The sequence below is a fragment of the Ammodytes marinus genome (assembly GCF_949987685.1).
Source record: "Ammodytes marinus genome assembly, chromosome: 16".
Lineage (NCBI taxonomy): Eukaryota > Metazoa > Chordata > Actinopteri > Uranoscopiformes > Ammodytidae > Ammodytes > Ammodytes marinus.
In genome coordinates, this window is record NC_137220.1 from 15218760 (window position 1) to 15232277 (window position 13518).

General features: G+C 40.4%; 1 protein-coding gene across 1 annotated transcript; it reads left to right on the forward strand.

Moving 5' to 3' along the window:
• Positions 1-580: 580 nt before the first annotated feature.
• On the forward strand, positions 581-8949 carry jpt2 (Jupiter microtubule associated homolog 2). The gene is made up of 5 exons (XM_080044448.1): positions 581-728; positions 1838-1995; positions 2704-2846; positions 6859-6895; positions 7361-8949. The coding sequence occupies exons 1-5, from the start codon at positions 673-675 to the stop codon at positions 7657-7659; spliced, it is 693 nt and encodes a 230-aa protein (XP_079900574.1). The 5' UTR covers positions 581-672; the 3' UTR covers positions 7660-8949.
• The last annotated feature ends 4569 nt before the right edge of the window (positions 8950-13518 follow it).

A 13518-nucleotide genomic window follows, 5' to 3' on the forward strand; every position in this document is an offset into this window, starting at 1 on the left:
GCCGTGTAAGGTTCCTGAAAAGTATTTAAAACTTCACTGTCAGTTTCACTCCTCGATTATCTCACCTTTTCAATAAGTGATTTAGCATAATTTAAGCGAAATTTTATTACCACAACAAAGGGATTTGGCGCTCTAAAAATAAGTTCCGCCCAGAAATTGATTGACATGTTGAAGATCATATCAAGAAGAGGTCTTTCCGAGGATGCGCTTGATTTAAATTTTGGCATACACCGAAAACCAGACAACTAGGTGGAGTCAAAATTGGATATTTACGACAGTCAATGACCAACTATGAATACAAGTTAGAATGCACAGCACACACCATCTGTAACAATGGGTGGTTGGATTTAATTGCATCTGCAAATGTTATACGTTTGTGTATTCAGTGCTGTCGTGACCAGAGAACAGTTTAATTTATAAGGCTAGTTAGCATAGATAGTATAGTTAATCTGCTCTGCTGGGATCTCGTGTGCCATTAAACGAGCGCACCGCAACACTCAGCAGACTGGCTGTGGTCCAATTATATTCATATACGTCAAAGCGGGGCGGACCAACATTCTTCACTTTGGAGTTTGGTCGTGCACGCGCAGGCAGAGGAACTCGCGCGGTTAGTCTAGTTGGCAAACTGACGAAGTTGTCTTCGGAAACTTGAAGGCTCAAAACAAAACCACTATGACTTCGACGAACATATTTCAAGGGATGGAAAGTGGTTCAAAACCGAGTTCAAGGTAAAGAATGTGGGGTCGTGTAGCTTTAAATAAAGGGCCTACGATGTCTTATTTCGAATGTAGTAGTCGGCCAGTCAGCTCGTATCTTAATGTAGGTTAACGTTATGTGACAGCAGCTAACATTTGAATTACCAGTGCCTTCAAATATAGTGCTAGTACTCGGCTATCTAATGAGTAAGTTTCGCCAAATATCGGTCTGGTTGCTCCGCTTGAGCTACCTTTGCTCGTGTTGTCTTCAGTTAGCAAACTTGGGAGTGAAGGAGTGGATTAGCTTTTAAGCTAACCGGCCAGGCGTTGTCTGCTGCGCCTGCGGAAGTATGAAAACAGATCATGCTGCTCCTCTTTGTGCCGCTTTGTACTCGCCAACAACGGCGATGTGGCCGCATTGTCCCAGTTAAAGGCGCTTCAGTTTCCTTTGTACTAACACGGAAACGTCTGTTCTTGGACAGCACTGCTTGACAGTGGGTTTCAAACATTCACGTATGTTGCGGCTTTAAATACCGCTATAAATTGAAGCGCATACACACTACTAACTGGAGAGCTTTCAGACGTATGGCGCCATTCACGGTATATAATCAAACAAACCTGTTATTTGGCTGCGTTGGCTGCAGCTGCACTGTACCCTATTTATAGTCAGGTCACCCTTTGTGTGTCGAAGTGCAAAAGATAAAATAGTATTACTATGCTTATTACTGCTTGATTGATATTGGTGTAATCGTGGCAATATTTTTTTTTAACACATTACATATTTCGTAATGTTATTAGCACATTGTGTACAATCGAATTTCTCCCCCTTGGATTAATAAAGCATTTCTGTTACTGAAAATATGATATCATCTCTACAAAAGTGAATATGAACCTCCATCCAATATACATCCAGCCATACATTTGGCAAGGATTAGCCCTCTCTGGTTAATGTTACCCGTTACACATTGAAAATAGTATGTTACAGTGTGTAGATAAAGTGAGATAAATCCTTATTAAATTTGTACAAACCCAGTATTTATATTTAAAGCCTCTCCCACTTGCACAAGATTATTGATTCTAAAGAAACCTGGATGAATAATTCAATTCCTTAAAGTGTTCCTATATTCCCTGGTCTTCTGCAGGGTGTTGCAGCCTCCTGGGGGTGGCTCTAGTAACCTGTTCGGTGGCTACGAAGACGACTCAGCAGCCACAAGAAGACCTCATAAGATGGCCTCTAAAGTGTTTGCCCCACCGGAGGAGGCCCAGAGTGCACCCACTACAAGACGTTCCAATCCTCCAGGTCTGAGCAGCAGTTCAATGGTTTATGACACAGGCAGGCCATTCAAATGGTCTATGTCCAGGGTGTGAAAACTGTTACTATAATGTGATAATCCTTATATAAACACGTTCACTGTTCTCTGCATGTTACCCACCTTCAGATGTTGTGATCTAGCCGAGTATTTTTTCAGTCCAGTCTGCTGTTGAAAAATGGTCTGAGTTTGCAGACAGGGAATGCTGTGTCACCCTCACTGCTTTATCTAACAGTGGCATTAGCATCCCAGAAATGCTCAGTGAATGGCTGCCAGCATAGTATCTGTACTGTATATGGCACTTTCATTTGCTTAGCACATCAATGGCATTTTGAGATAATAGGCATCGGCTGATATCGGCTCTCACAAGGTGGATTAAAAATAATGTCTGTCTGCCGACATTGCAGTCAGAGCCTCGTCAGTGTGGCTGCTTTGGAGCAATGCTAGATATTTTTTTTTACCCAAATAATTAACTTATATTTGTTTCTATTTTAATGATCACACACAGCTGTACAGCAATCCCTTATGGCAATATTTTACAGAGCCAACACCAGGAAATCCCAAGTGTAATGGACAAAGCACATTTTGTATTCAAAATTCAAATATTTTCTGACCAAAACTAAAAGTGACAGATGATGAGTGTGTCTTTATGTCCCAGTTGCATCATGTAACATGCGTCTTGGTAATGCTTTCTGTAGGTGGGAAGAGTAGTGGAATATTTGGGGGACCTGCACCCTCGGCTCAACCACAGAGACCCATACCTCCAGGTGGACCAACCAGCAATATATTCGGGGCGGCATCTGTCCAAAACCCAACCCGAAGCCACCCCAACAAGCCAAAGGTAGGCCATGCTTCTCTCAGTTTTGTCTTGTGTTTTATCTAGTTTTTCCTTATTGTATACAGTTTAACCCATGACTCTTAATGGACACAAACTAACAAGCTTTTAAAGGAATAGTTCATCCCATAGAAGAAAAATCTATTCGTCCACCATAACACCTCATGTATCCTTTATTTGATCCTCGTTTGCCCCTTTAAAGAGGACCTATTATACTACTTTTCTGGTCTTAATTTCTTGTTTTACACTGCTATAGAGCAACCTGACACGAATCACATCACAAAAAACTATGTAGATTTTCGGGAAGCTCTTTCTCTTATTTTGGCGATCCAGCACATCCTGTCAACACTTGAGTGTGTGTGCTTCGGCAATCTCCGCTCCCTCCGCCTGTGCATCGGCCATCTCTGCTACCCTCCCCCCCCCCCTCTTGCAAACCCCACTCCGTTGTGATTGGTTACCTTCCTTCCGGAACACTTTCAGTGGCGGGAAGCGCGAGCATGGACCTATAAAGGCGCGAGGCAGACGCGAACAGGGAAGTGACAGCATTACCATACATGGAAACATCCGCGTGGTCACGTCACAAATTTTTATGCGACGTCACGAATTATGAAAGGGTAGACCGCTTTGAAGACGTGACTTCTCGACTGGCTAGAATAGTGTTTAGTGCTCTGCACAGACACCCCAGACGGTCAGCAGGGAATACGTCGAAATGCATGTAAGTCATTATTTGATAATTTAGTATGGTTAAGCATGACTATGAATCATCATAACAACGTTTATAGGTCATAAAAGTCAAAAAGCATCATAGGTCCTCTTTAAGACTGAAAAAGCACAAACTGTGTCACATACCCGAGTGTATCGATCATTTGTGCAACCAAAGCTGTCTTCATTGCAACGGTCTTACTTACCGTTAGGTAGCTATGGCCTCTTAAGTGGTTTACGCAAAGAACATGTGATGGAACTGTATGAACACGGTGGAACATTTTCTGTTCAGCCATATTAAAGGATGTGTTATTGACCTTAAACGTGTATTTTTAGTAGGGGTGGGGAAAATAATCGATTCTCCGATGCATCGCGATTCTCTCTCGAACTAGTATTTCCTGCGCCACTGCGCATGCATAACACAAAAGTGCAAGTTGTTAAAAGTGGCGACAAAAGGGCTGAGAGCAGCAAACCCATATGACATGCACCGGCTTTGTTTCTGTTTACGTTTTTGTATGAGAGCTGAATTCCAAGCCATACTTTTTGTACCCCAGGTGTAGGTGTTGAAATGACACAGAAAATAATAGAATAGAAATCCTATAGAAACATGATTTACAAGAGTAGAAAGAAAATAAACTGAATCGGTTTAGTTTTTATATACTTCTATATTGTGTTGAAATGCAAGCTGCATTGATTATTGCACTGTTCATAGAAAAGCTTTTTCTCTAATACAATATTAGAGAAGGCAATTCATCTGTTGATTGTATTTAATGATCATCACAAAAGTAGGAAGTGAGTAGCAAACTCAGATGTGTATATAAATATTGGGGATGAGCCCGAATCCGAATATGTATTCGGATAAGCACGGATAATGAGTTAGATACGGATACGGATAATTTCCGAATTGTCCCGTTATTATTCGGGGATTTAAATGTTTTTATATTATGCGCCTAATTGACGCAGCGCGTTCCGCCTCAATGACACAACAGGTAGAATGACACTAACAGCTGTTCTGCGGTGGACACGAGAGGACCGGGCGCGACCCGTGACCCGCGGTCTCTCTCTTTTCATCCACTGATAAACGCAGCACGTTCGCCCTTTCCCTTGAATAGAGGGTTCTACCGGTCACATTCGCTGCCGTTTTTATTTGAGTTTCCTCGTAACCCGCTGCCGTGGCGGAGAAGAGACGAACCGATGGAATATGCTGCACCCCGAGTCACCGTCAGCCTTCCCTGATGTATTTACATTCACTAGGCCTACTGCTTAAACTCTTTCAAACACCACAACGTTTCCATCAAACTAATGCTAAGGACCTGTACTTTTTCAGCTGTCAATCAATGCGTATACGCCTAGGCCTACTTCAGGACCTATACAATAAAATCGGAAACTGCAAACTTAACCCATTAAAATCACATATGGCTTTGTGGAAAGGCTAAGATATCATTTAGGGTTTATGAGATTGGTACGTTGATACAGATTGTTCCTAAATCTTAGTTTAGTAAAACAAATGTAAAAGAAGAGGGAGGGGGAGAGATAGAGATAAAAAAAAAAAATCGTGAAATACAGCTGTATTTCCCCCAGTTAAAGGGAGACCTTAATTAAGTTAAAAGTAAAACACTGGCCCTCATTTACTAATAGTGAGTAGCCTATGCACAGATTTGGGCTGTTATTTATCAATATTTTCGTTCCCTGAATTTCTTCGTATTCTGAGAACAAAGAAGAGAGAGATGAAAAGGTAGAAATGTATCTGACTTTTTGACTTATATGTCAACATTACATCAATGTGATGCTTTGGAGGGACAATTGTCCCTCCAAAGCATTGGCACTAATATTCATTGACAATGAATATTAGTTTAGAAAATCAATTTAGGTGTGACTTCCTTTAATGTAGGCTAATGTAAAAGAAACTTCCGGTATACGCCACGCCCACTTCTTGTTGTGTATCCGGATACAGGGGCACTTTACACGACAACACGAAACGGTGCAAACGCGGAAAAATTCCCGCGGTTGCACTATATAATTTACAGGAAAACAGCAAACGCAGGCATGAAACCGCAGGTTTTTGAGATCACCTCCCAGGGAGGATTTTTTGGAAAACTTAACGGTTTTGGTTTCCTGTAAACACCGAAACCATTTCCCCTGATAACGCTGACGTCACGGCTCCACCCTCACACATGCGTAGTCTATAACATTTGCTGTCAAAATACCCACAAGCGAGTTATAAAGTTAGAAGACGACATGAACGGTGTCTCCACGGCACCATCACTGTGATCAGCGGAGAGTGTCGTGCAGCGCTAAAATATAGGCTAACGCTCGCCAATTTAGTTCAAGCGATTACCGCAGTAAGTTATTGAGACCACCCGCCACTTTGGCTGGGGAAAGATTTGTGCTCTGCCTGTTTTTCTAGCTAAATAAACGTGTGTCACTTCTATATGCCAGGGACACGGCTCTCTACATTAAAAACACTATCAGCGTGCAGCGGTTAAGCTAGCGGCTACTGTTCAACAAAAGGAGCATTAAGGCTACGGCTTCAAAGTAAAAGCATTTCACTGGCTAAACATTAATAGCATTTCACTGGACACACGTGAGTTGACTTTTATTTTGAAGTACGCCTAACAGGAAGGTATCCGCTCACGAAGCCCCTTCACTATCAGCAAGTCTTCTGTTTTTACGAGTTCAATGCGGTGAAATAAGAGGACAGAAAGCTTGTCTTTTACAATATTTGTAACCCCAAGCTTACACCAACCGCTTTATGAACGTTAGTGGCATTAATTTTCGGTTACAGTAAGGTTTTATGCATCAAATTGTACCGGAAGAGCTATCTACTAGGCTGTCACCGCTGACTATTGGCTTGGCACTGCTGCTACAGCGATTTCGGCCCGTTTCCTCTGAAAACTTGTGTACGGGTGAAGATGTCAGATAAATTGTGTCTGAACGGGTTTTTTTTTTTAAACCAAAAACTGGAAAACTGTCACGTTTTCACAGTGTAAAGTGCCCCACAGATACAAATAATTTTGTTGGTTGAACAGATACAGATAATGACGTCCCCGCACACCCCTAATAATTTTTTTTTTTGAAAATCACTCATGGGTATGTACTGTATGTAAAAATAAAAAAATTGCATCGAGATGCATTGATAATCGATTTTGAATCGAATCGTTGACCTCTGAATCGGACTCGAATCGTGAGGTGCCAAGAGATTCCCACCCCTAATTCTTAGTATTCTGAGATTGAAATCTGTGATCAAGAGAGACCTGAGAAGGACTTTCATTCATTGTTTACACTGTAGGAAATCTCTTTTCTTTATGTTTTACAGGACAATCTAAGTGTGAAAGCTGAACCCGAATCACCAGGTGAGATTGTATAAGTAAATTCTTATTTATTTACTACACAGGTTAGACTAATTAGCACAAAGTGCCTTTCTTCTTAATCATTTAGTCCACAGAGTGTTTGATGAAATTTATATTTTAAGTTTTTCAATCATCAGTTCTACTAAAAAATAGCAACTGTTGGTCAAAGGTGAAGTCAGTGATTCTGGAGAACGCTTGTTGTCAAATAATCTTTGGTCAAAATCAGTGAATATCTTCTCACAATATGCTACCTGTCCATAATATATGTGTGCTGAAATAAAATCCAGTGTTAATACACAGCCTATTGGCTAGAGGGCCCACCGCATAGCTAGCAACATGCCCATGTTGCCAGCTACAGGATGTAGTCTCATTCCACTTGTGAAGATGTGATTTCTATTGTGTCACAAATGGAAATATATGGTATTTTTATGGTATTGTAATTATTTATTTATTTATTTTTACTCAAAGCACCCGCAGTCAAGGTTATTAAAGCTGAGGTGAAGGTGGAAGCCGCTGCCCCCCCAGCTCCTGTGCCAGCTAAGGAAGAGCCCCCTGCTGCTGCTGCTGCTGCTGCTGCTGCTGCTACTGCTACGGTGGTTCCTGCCCCAGCTCCAGTGCCTGAGCCGTCTCCTTCTCCCTCTTCCCGTCCACCTGCTGTAGAGCCCGTTGATCTGAAGAACCACGAGCCTCACCTGGGCCCCCTGCCTCGCGCCCACAACAGGGTCCTCAACCCCCCCGGAGGAAAGTCTAGCGTGGTATTCTACTGATCAGCTTGAACACACCACAACTCCTCCAATCTTTTTGTCCATCATTACACTCCTTGTCTGCTCCCCCTGTCAATCTTCTCTCATTCCAACTTCCTTTTCCCCTCCCCTCCCAACGGTTACTTCACCTCTGCATTCAAAACCCAGACCAGGAAATACCACAATTCCTGATCCAATGTGTTATCCTTAACCTCTTGCACTTTTAGCCCTATTTCTGGCTCCACCCATTTCTGTTTCTCCCAATCTGTCATATTCCTCCTCATTGAAACCTGCAGTCATACAATCACCAACTGATCAATCAACAGGCTATCACTTTATTACTTGAACTGTGACACTGATCAATCTCTTAAAGCGGTGACGATTGTCTGTGTTTTAAGCACTTGTACACGTAGTTGGGTTTAAGACACAATTATTTGTCACTTTGTTAGACGGTTTTGCATCTCAAATTGTTTAAGATGTCGGAATTCTTGTGCAAACATTTAGCTTTAAACAGTCATGGATTTAAATGATATTATGGCGTAACAACAAAAAAATGTTGCTCAAAGTTCAGGGTGTTTGTTTTAAACCCTAATGTGTTGGCGTTAGGTCAGGAGGAGGGTGAGTAGATCCTTCACCAACGTAGAATGTTAATCATCAATGTAGAATGTTTCAGTGCCACTTCTTATGCTTTGCCACACCCTTATTTGTTGACCACAATCAAAGCTTTTGTTTGGCCTTCTACCAAAATAATACATGTTAGCCTACAATTAATGACTGTTCAATCAAGTCTTCTATCAGCCTAACTATGTTTTCATCTCTCTTGTCTTCTCAAATTCAACATGTGTAACGTTAATTCTCTGCTGTTAGAGTACAACCTCTGTTGAATGATAAGGAGCCAAATTTTTTTATTTGAAACAAAGACGAATGCGGTTGTTGACTCCCAAAAAATGTTCTGCTTCCTCAAAAAAAAATTCCATTTTGATTTATATGCGATTGTATTGTGCAGGTACTTTTCTGCTTTGTCCTCATTGCTTGCTTTATCCTAGAACATGCCTTTTTATTTTCTTTGCATGGGGTAGGCATCTGTTTATGTTTTAAATTAAAACGGCTCAAGACAAGTGAACTCTGGACAAACGTGTGGCCTACCTGAGTCCAGGTGGGCTAATTGATAATCACCTTTTCACCCACTTCATGACCCACATTCATGTTTATTCTGGTGCCAGCCTGTCCCCTTTGCGTTGATGTGCCTAGCAGGCAATGAGCACTGCAGAATAAAGAAGTCCTGTGTATTGCAATAAAACTGTTGTTTTGCAATTTAGAGTTTGCTTATTTTGTTTACTTTCCAAAGAACATACACACCTTCCTCTCAGAATACATATGATTCGGTAATTATTCATTAAAAGGTGTGTAGTGAGTGAAACACTTTGGAATGTACTTCTTAAAAATAGAAATACCTTGCAAAATGTGTTAATTATGTGTGTGGATCAGTGTAAATGTGACGTACAAACTATGCCTTGTCTGTTCCAGAGTTATAGTGGATTCTTGAATCACTGGGGCTTTTGTCCAGATTTGCCCTTTGGCAGCACAATGTGCAAGCTCAGCTGCTTGTTCCAAATACAAGATGGCCTCCAAGGAAAATTCTGTTTCAGCTTTGCAACTAACTATTAGAAGCTGTGGTCCTATAGCAGCACTACAGTGTGTAAAAGCCTGTGAGACCGTGCAAATAGTGAGATGGGTCCTATTTGAATGGCCACAAAACTATGTCACAAATATAATTTTTTATATTGATAAATAATGATGTGGCTTTGCAATGTATGATACATACGCTTGCAAAATGACTTGGCATCAGTGAGGAACAATGGATGAATGAAATAATGAGGTTTGAGAAATATTGTAGGTAAATACAAAAACTGGTCCACCACAATGACTGTGTATTTGTGTGTGGTATGAGCGCAAACAGACAAGTGACTCAACTGAATAACTACAGACTCATATCACAATACAGATTGGGATGTGTTGCATTTCAGGCAGTAACAACGTTGGGGTAAATTACCAACACTTAACTCACACAATTGGTTTTGTTTATTGTGTCACGTTTGCAGTATCTGTATTAATGTTACTCCAATTATTAAACCAAAAGCTGAAGGTGTTAATATCACTTTATATCTGTCCAGTATAAAGCCAATTTTTGTGCTTCATCATTTAAAACTATCTCCTCTACTCTTCATTTGGTTAGGTTTTTCTGCTGGTTGTAACTTATTACCCAGATAATAATGAATGACAAGATAATGTTTAAATAGCATTTAGTTAGGAACAAAGGAAACCTAGATCCTAAAGTGACCGGGTAAATTCATTGAGATCAGATTTTTCATCTTTTACACGTTAAGAAAACTTAAAGCTTATTTACATGTCAAGACTTGAACTTGGCTCATCATCTGCTTTTGTCCACTCTTGGTGCGATAGCAAGCAGCAGGACGACCCACCTTCTACTGTGAGTATGTAAAGAATCTGAAATATTGTCAGTATTTCACTGCCACCTACTGAATGAGATAGGAAGAACAACCGAAATTTTATGCTGATGAGAAACATGATGAAAATACAAATAGTCTATATTTAAAACCTTGATTTCACTTAAGGTTTGCAATTAATTCTATATATGACTTTGGCTCTGTTGACAAACATATTTTACATTAATTCCCTTTTAGAGTGGCACATTAACCATGTAAGGATTGATAAAACATTGTGAAATACCAGGGACATAAGTGTTAAATATAGAGGTGGTTAAAGATTCATTTGGCTTTAAAGCTGTCTCTGCTTTATGTGGCCAGTTTTTATGCTTCATTGACTGTTTTTTGTCTCCATTGTTAATCCTCTCCACAGCAAACAATAGCCCACGCTACGCCTGTCCGCCTGAAAGAAAGTTCAAGTGAAAGATGTTTGCTCTCAACTCCTTACTTCTTTTTTTTTGTCTGGAACTGTTATTTATGCTCTCCTATCTGTGGGGTCTCAAAAGCTGCAACCAACCAGACTTGTGCATACATTCCCCTACACTACATTCTATATCTGCAAATGGGTAATTGGGTCATTTCACATGAAGTTTACATTTTCTTTTAAAGGATAATGAAATTAAAGTAACTTGTGTAATAAAGCATAAGGATCAAATACATTTTAGAATAAGGATCTGCTTTGAAAGGTGGCTTTGCATTATGTTTATCCAGGCATTTTCACTGGAAGAAGATTTTTCAACTCATCTCATCATTTCAACTTAATTTATTTTGCAGATTCAAGTGCAAAGTCTGACCAAGGAGCCATGTCTGGCTGAATAGAACTTGATCTTCATCCAATCACTGGAAGGTCCCGACGTGGAGGTAAATCTCTTTTTCTGACCATATTTTAAATTGTGTCAAAACTTAGGACGCCATAAATCGAACTGTATGTGCTTCTACATGAGACTGGTGCTTGAGCCACTATTGATCCAAGCAATTTCTATGTTTTTTTCTCTCTCAAGCAGCACTCACTATGGGTATACATATTAATCATGATGGGGTGATTTTCATTATTTACTACAAGAAACCAAACTGAGAAGAGACTTTTTTAGGAACAGAACTATTGACTAATTTCCTCTGTGCTATACATCGACACGTGTTCATATCTGCTTCTCATATGCTGACCCCCCCTTAAAACAAGGCTTTTTAATATGGACCACCAATCCTTTAAAAATCACAACTTTATAACAAGGCCCCTTAGACATTTGTTGATGGCGTTTTCATAAAGTTGGACACAAATGTGTTAAGGTACTTTTAATCTCTCACTTGGGAAATATCATCTTTAATGTTTTTTAACTTTTAACTCTAAAATAATCTTATAATTGTCAATAATCTGTTTTATAAAGTAGGTTGCCGATAGTGACTATTGTTTGTGTGGATGTTGAAGCATTTCATTTCGTTCTGGGAGATTGCCTTGTCATTATTGTTAAACTGTAGCACCAGGTACTGCAAGCGGTTGTGTGGAAAAACTTGGACTTCCTGTTTCAAATTCCAAAATAAAACTCCTTGCAAGCGTTCTACTATTAAGGACGTGTGTGCTTATGGAAATCATGTACAGAGCTATTCTGGATCTCAGCTGGTGTGAAGGCTAAAGTAACCAAAATTAAAATACAGGTCCTTCTCATATAATTAGCATATTGTGATAAAGTTGATTATTTTCCATAATGTAATGATAATAATTGAACTTTCATATATTTTAGATTCATTGCACACCAACTGAAATATTTCAGGTCTTTTGTTGTTTTAATACTGATGATTTTGGCACACAGCTCATGAAAACCCCAAATTCCTATCTCAAAAAATTAGCATATCATGAAAAGGTACTCTAAACGAGCTCTTAACCTAATCATCTGAATCAACTAATTAACTCTAAACACCTGCAAAAGATTCCTGAGGCTTTTAAAAACTCCCAGCCTGGTTCATTACTCAAAACCGCAATCATGGGTAAGACTGCCGACCTGACTGCTGTCCAGAAGGCCATCATTGACACCCTCAAGCAAGAGGGTAAGACACAGAAAGAAATTTCTGAGCGAATAGGCTGTTCCCAGAGTGCTGTATCAAGGCACCTCAGTGGGAAGTCTGTGGGAAGGAAAAAGTGTGGCAGAAAACGCTGCACATCCAGAAGAGGTGACCGGACCCTGAGGAGGATTGTGGAGAAGGGCCGATTCCAGACCTTGGGGGACCTGCGGAAGCAGTGGACTGAGTCTGGAGTAGAAACATCCAGAGCCACCGTGCACAGGCGTGTACAGGAAATGGGCTACAGGTGCCGCATTCCCCAGGTCAAGCCACTTTTGAACCAGAAACAGCGGCAGAAGCGCCTGACCTGGGCTACAGAGAAGCAGTACTGGACTGTTGCTCAGTGGTCCAAAGTACTTTTTTCGGATGAAAGCAAATTTTGCATGTCATTCGGAAATCAAGGTGCCAGAGTCTGGAGGAAGACTGGGGAGAAGGAAATGCCAAAATGCCTGAAGTCCAGTGTCAAGTACCCACAGTCAGTGATGGTCTGGGGTGCCATGTCAGCTGCTGGTGTTGGTCCACTGTGTTTTATCAAAGGCAGGGTCAATGCAGCTAGCTATCAGGAGATTTTGGAGCACTTCATGCCTCCATCTGCTGAAAAGCTTTATGGAGATGAAGATTTCATTTTTCAACAAGACCTGGCACCTGCTCACAGTGCCAAAACCACTGGTAAATGGTTTACTGACCATGGTATTACTGTGCTCAATTGGCCTGCCAACTCTCCTGACCTGAACCCCATAGAGAATCTGTGGGATATTGTGAAGAGGAAGTTGAGAGACACCAGACCCAACACTGTGGATGAGCTTAAGGCCGCTATCGAAGCATCCTGGGCCTCCATAACACCTCAGCAGTGCCACAGGCTGATTGCCTCCATGCCACGCCGCATTGAAGCAGTCATTGCTGCGAAAGGATTCCCGACCAAGTATTGAGTGCATAACTGAACATAATTATTTGAAGGTTGACTTTTTTGTATTAAAAACACTTTTATTTTATTGGTCGGATGAAATATGCGAATTTTTTGAGATAGGGATTTTTGGTTTTTCTTTACTTTTTTGCCAAAATCATCAATATTAAAACAATAAAAGGCTTGAACTACTTCAGTTGTGTGTAATGAATCTAAAATATATGAAAGTGTAATGTTTATCAGTACATTACAGAAAATATTGAACTTTATCACAATATGCTAATTATATGAGAAGGACCTGTATTTGGATCACCATTTAGGGAGACCATATTTACAGGAGATATATCCTCTCAAATAAATAAACATAATGTGAAAAATTTGTTTTAGCGTTAAATACCTGGGGGAATTTTGAATTCT